Below are 4,070 nucleotides of genomic sequence, written 5' to 3'. Positions count from 1 at the left end.
AGGAATGCTGGGGTGCAGTTTCCCTTGGTGGTGAGACAAGCAGCAGACAGGGCTTGCAGCTGTCCCAGAACGCAAGCCAGCTCAGGGGCCAGCTCTGGGCAGCAGAGCTGGGCTGGGGTGGACTCCCTGCCATGCTCACCGGGTGGGTGCTGGTCCCAGTGCCCGTGAGGAACTGGCTCCTGCCCCGTCTCTGCTGACTCCTTGCAGGACTGCTCATGGCTGTAGGACTCCGCCCCATGCATTGCTCATTATTTTATTTTTAGATACATATATTTAAGCACAAATGTGTTCAATTCACCTCAAGGGGTACAATAAAAAATCCCCAACACTGCCAAGTATTCGGGAAAAAAGGGATATGAACAATAGCAAGGTTATCTGTCAAAGCCTGAACCACTTGAGCCTGGAGTGTCAAAGTTGTTTACCTAAGAAATGACAGTAGACATTTCTGTTAGGTGCATGTAGCATTTTTAGCCTTTCTTACAGAAGAAGGAAATACAGCACCTCTCTTTCTCTTTTATCTTATCAAACTCTTTTGTAATAACTCAACTATTCCTTACTTATTATTCCTTTGTTTACTTTTACTACAGGATAAATTATGAACTGTGCAGTCCCTTGATTGTTAGGCTAGAATCCTTTCTTTTGCACTCACCACCAGAATACATGGTGCTTTTTGCTGAAATGTATAAATTAGCATGTAAATATAATAAGAATATTACATCAGAAAATATATTTCATTCCTTAAAGTTAGCAATTCTAATCTAGGCTGAAGTGTTGTTTTCTTAGTAGTAGTTACAAATGTTTTACACGTGGGGGTTTTTTTTTTATAATTATTAGGAACAAACTGTCTTCTAGCATTTGCTAATGGACAATTATTTTAGAAATGGAAAGCAACTTGAATGTTATGCAGGAACTGATGTAGTGCAAGTAACGGAAGCTACTGCCATGAAAGAACGTTTTAAAATTCAATTAAAATATTTTCAGGTGTATTTTTAGCTTGTTTGATTCCCATGTATCACAAACATTCCTTCATTTCAAATTTTCAATCTTTTTAGAATTATAAATCCATATCTCATCGAAGTCTTGGAGGCTAGTAATTTGCTGTATGTAAATACATCAAATACTTTTCTTTAAAATGTCATAAAAAGGTACAGAGTTACATTTCTATGACTATCTAACGTGAACTATAAAGAAAAAGAAGGAACAGGTATATGGAGAACAAATAAAAAACATTTGGTTCCATCTGGTAATAATTTTGGCTTGTCTGGCTTTCTGAAGACAAGGCAGGTCCGCGCGGGGCTCAGCAGACAGCTTCTGCCCCGTGCCTTCAGAGAAAGGTCACCTGTCCTGACTTTTTTCAAAGTACAATGAAATTTGGTTTAGTGTTTTTCAGGACTAGCTACTTTAAGGAACAAGGACTTACTCAGACAACCGTTGAAGTTTGCATTCCACTCTTGTGAAATACAAACAAGTTAATTGTTAAAGGAAATACGGTGCAGTCGGGGCTTGCTCTGTGTGAAGGAAACATCCAGGGCATGTTAGCACAGAGTCACTGTGGGAGACCTCGGCTGGTCCGAGGGATCAAAATACAGGTTTAACACTGACCCTGAACAGATACCCGCGTACCCTTGAGGAGACAGAAGAATCCTGAGAAGATCCGAGCAAACAAGATAAGGGGTGGCAAACATCCTGGCTTTTCCCAGAGCATGAACAGCGCGTGATCAACAATTGTATTGGCTGAATGGTGTGTGATGTGAGTGGATTGGGCAAAAGTAGAATGTTAGAATATATGCACAGATAAGCAACCAGCTAAGAGGCGATAAAAGAGCACTGCTTGTAAAATAAAGGACGACGATTGCTGTAACTGGATATTTGAGTGTCATGTCCGTCTCTACAACGACAAGTCACTTCTAGTCATCCTACTGAAATACGCCAGCGGGATGCAGGCTGGCAGGTCGGGCGTGTCGAGGGGTCGGTGGGACTGTGCCAACCATCGAAGGAGTCAGGGGGAGGGTGCTGGGGCAGGGGGGGCGAGGAAGGAGGGACAGACAAAGGGGGCAGAAGGGACAGGAGGTGAATGGGGGCGGTCAGTGCCCCCGTCGGACGAGCCCTGCCCTGATCACCGCAGTCTGTCCTGTCTTACTCCATCTTCCTATTCCGTCTTCTTTTACCTGCCTCTTAAGACCTTATCTTAACTCTCTCTGTCTAATCTCACCATCTCCCGTGCATGTGTGCTGCAAGGACCAAGTGCCAGCTGCAGGTGACACCTCTGTGTTCATGTGTGGAATTTGGGGCCGGCTGCTGGAGTCAGACCCAGGGCAGGGCTCTCCGTGGGCTGTGCTGTCTCCCAGTGCAGCTACTGGAGCTCCCAGTGCAGCTGCAGGAGCCAGTGGGAGTCTTTAATCTCCAGCCACAGCTGATCTGTGTCCCCAAAACCATCTTCTGGGGAGAGTAGAATGAGTGAGGGGCTCCCTTCCGGCGCCTGGAGCAGGACTGTGGGCGACAGTCCGGGACCCCAGGAGGGTCCTGGGCTGGATTTACTGGAGACGGTGGCAGCTCCTGACGTCCCTTGACATCCCACTCTGCTGCCACGCTTGCACAAGTGCCTGGAGCACAGCACAGCTCCCGCAGGGGAGGATTGTCTCCTCCGCAGCACCAGCCTTGCTTACTCACCTGCTTTCCTGAGCAGAGTTTCTTGGCCCCTTTGCTCCCCGCTGCGATGTTGGGTGAAATACATACGTGCTCTTCTCTGGGCACCAGCAGGGAGTGAAACAGCACGGACAGACCCGCAGCGAACAGCCCTCTGCATCAGCTCCTTCCCATTGAAAGGGCGAGTGTGGCGTAGAGGTGGCAGCAGTGACTCCCCAGGGTCTAGCGGGGACATCTATGGGCCGTGACACCGTGACTTCAGAGCAGCTCCAGCTCAGAGACCAGCGGTCATTTTTCCTCTGCAAATTTACCTTCCTCTGCCCTTCCTGCACATCGCACCCAGAGTATACGTCTGTGTTCTCCGTCCCCTCTGCACTGGGCCAAGGGCTCACAGCACAAGCACCTCGACCATCCCCAAACCCGTAACCTCACCATGCACCAGCCTGCACTGCCCATCCCAGCCACAGTCCCTTGCGGCTCCCTGTCCCTGCACAGCGGGAGAACATCCTGCTCATGCAGCCGCGATCAGCTCCTCGAGTCCTCCTCTGGATCCTCCTGCAGGTGAGCATGGCTCTTCCACCAGGAGCTCAACCAGGACAGGGACCCGGGACACCCCTCTCGCCGTCCCCAGTGAACCCATCCGGCCAAGGCATGTGCACAGAGTGGCCAGAGTCCCACAGCCACAGGCACATCCCAGCCTCCGGCAGACCTGCCATCCCATGGCTGACCCCCCAGGGAGGCACCACTGGAGAAGTTTGGCTTTTGCTGTCACTGAGCGCAAGTGTGAGGAGGGAGGAGAGGATGGGCACGTCCGTCCAAGCATGGTTATTGGCTTGCCAGCTTGGAGAATGGTCTTGAAGATACTTGTCTGCAAGGAGGGTGAATGCAAGACTGCCACTGCTCCAAAAGACCCCTTCTCAGTTGTTTTTGGGTCAGAAAGAGGAGCGTCACTGGTGAGGACAGCGTTGGCACCCACATGCACAGAGCAGAAGAGATGAGCAGTCCATCCCTGCCACCACCGGTGCACTCCAGGAGATGGCGGTCAGTGTGGTCCAGCTTTGGTTCCCCCAGCCCCTCTGCGAGGCGCGTGCTCAGCTGGGACAGGTGCAGACCGTCAGCCAGCACAGCCCCCCCGGCCACACTGCCCAGAGCCCAGCGCCGTCCTGGGGGGCTGAACCACCAAGCGTTTGGCTATCGTCCACCTGTGCTCGCCTGCTGCGCTGCAGAGCCCTTGGGTGGAGTCCTGAGGCACAGCGCAGGTGTGGGGACAGTCCCCAGTGCTGTGGGAAGAGGATGGCTTCCCCTCGGCCAGCCCCCACCCCCGGCCCCCAGGCGAGGGGAAGCCGTCTGTCACCCCACCCCCGGGATGCCGGCGGGCACAGGGGTGCAGGGGGAGGCCCCGTGCCTGGGTGAGGGTTTGCGGG

General features: G+C 51.8%; 1 protein-coding gene across 1 annotated transcript in view; it reads right to left on the bottom strand.

The window, feature by feature from the left end:
* Positions 1-3,161, bottom strand: part of LOC104285270 (medium-chain specific acyl-CoA dehydrogenase, mitochondrial) — an 18,051-nt gene extending 14,890 nt beyond the window's left edge. Inside the window, exon 1 of the mRNA XM_009883699.1 lies at positions 3,138-3,161. Within this exon, the coding sequence (XP_009882001.1) occupies positions 3,138-3,161 (24 nt within the window). The remainder of the gene's footprint in view (positions 1-3,137) is intronic.
* Between the last annotated feature and the right edge of the window lie 909 nt (positions 3,162-4,070).

Source organism: Charadrius vociferus, unplaced genomic scaffold (assembly GCF_000708025.1).
Source record: "Charadrius vociferus isolate BGI_N301 unplaced genomic scaffold, ASM70802v2 scaffold374, whole genome shotgun sequence".
NCBI lineage: Eukaryota > Metazoa > Chordata > Aves > Charadriiformes > Charadriidae > Charadrius > Charadrius vociferus.
This window is presented reverse-complemented; position numbering and strand designations above follow the sequence as displayed.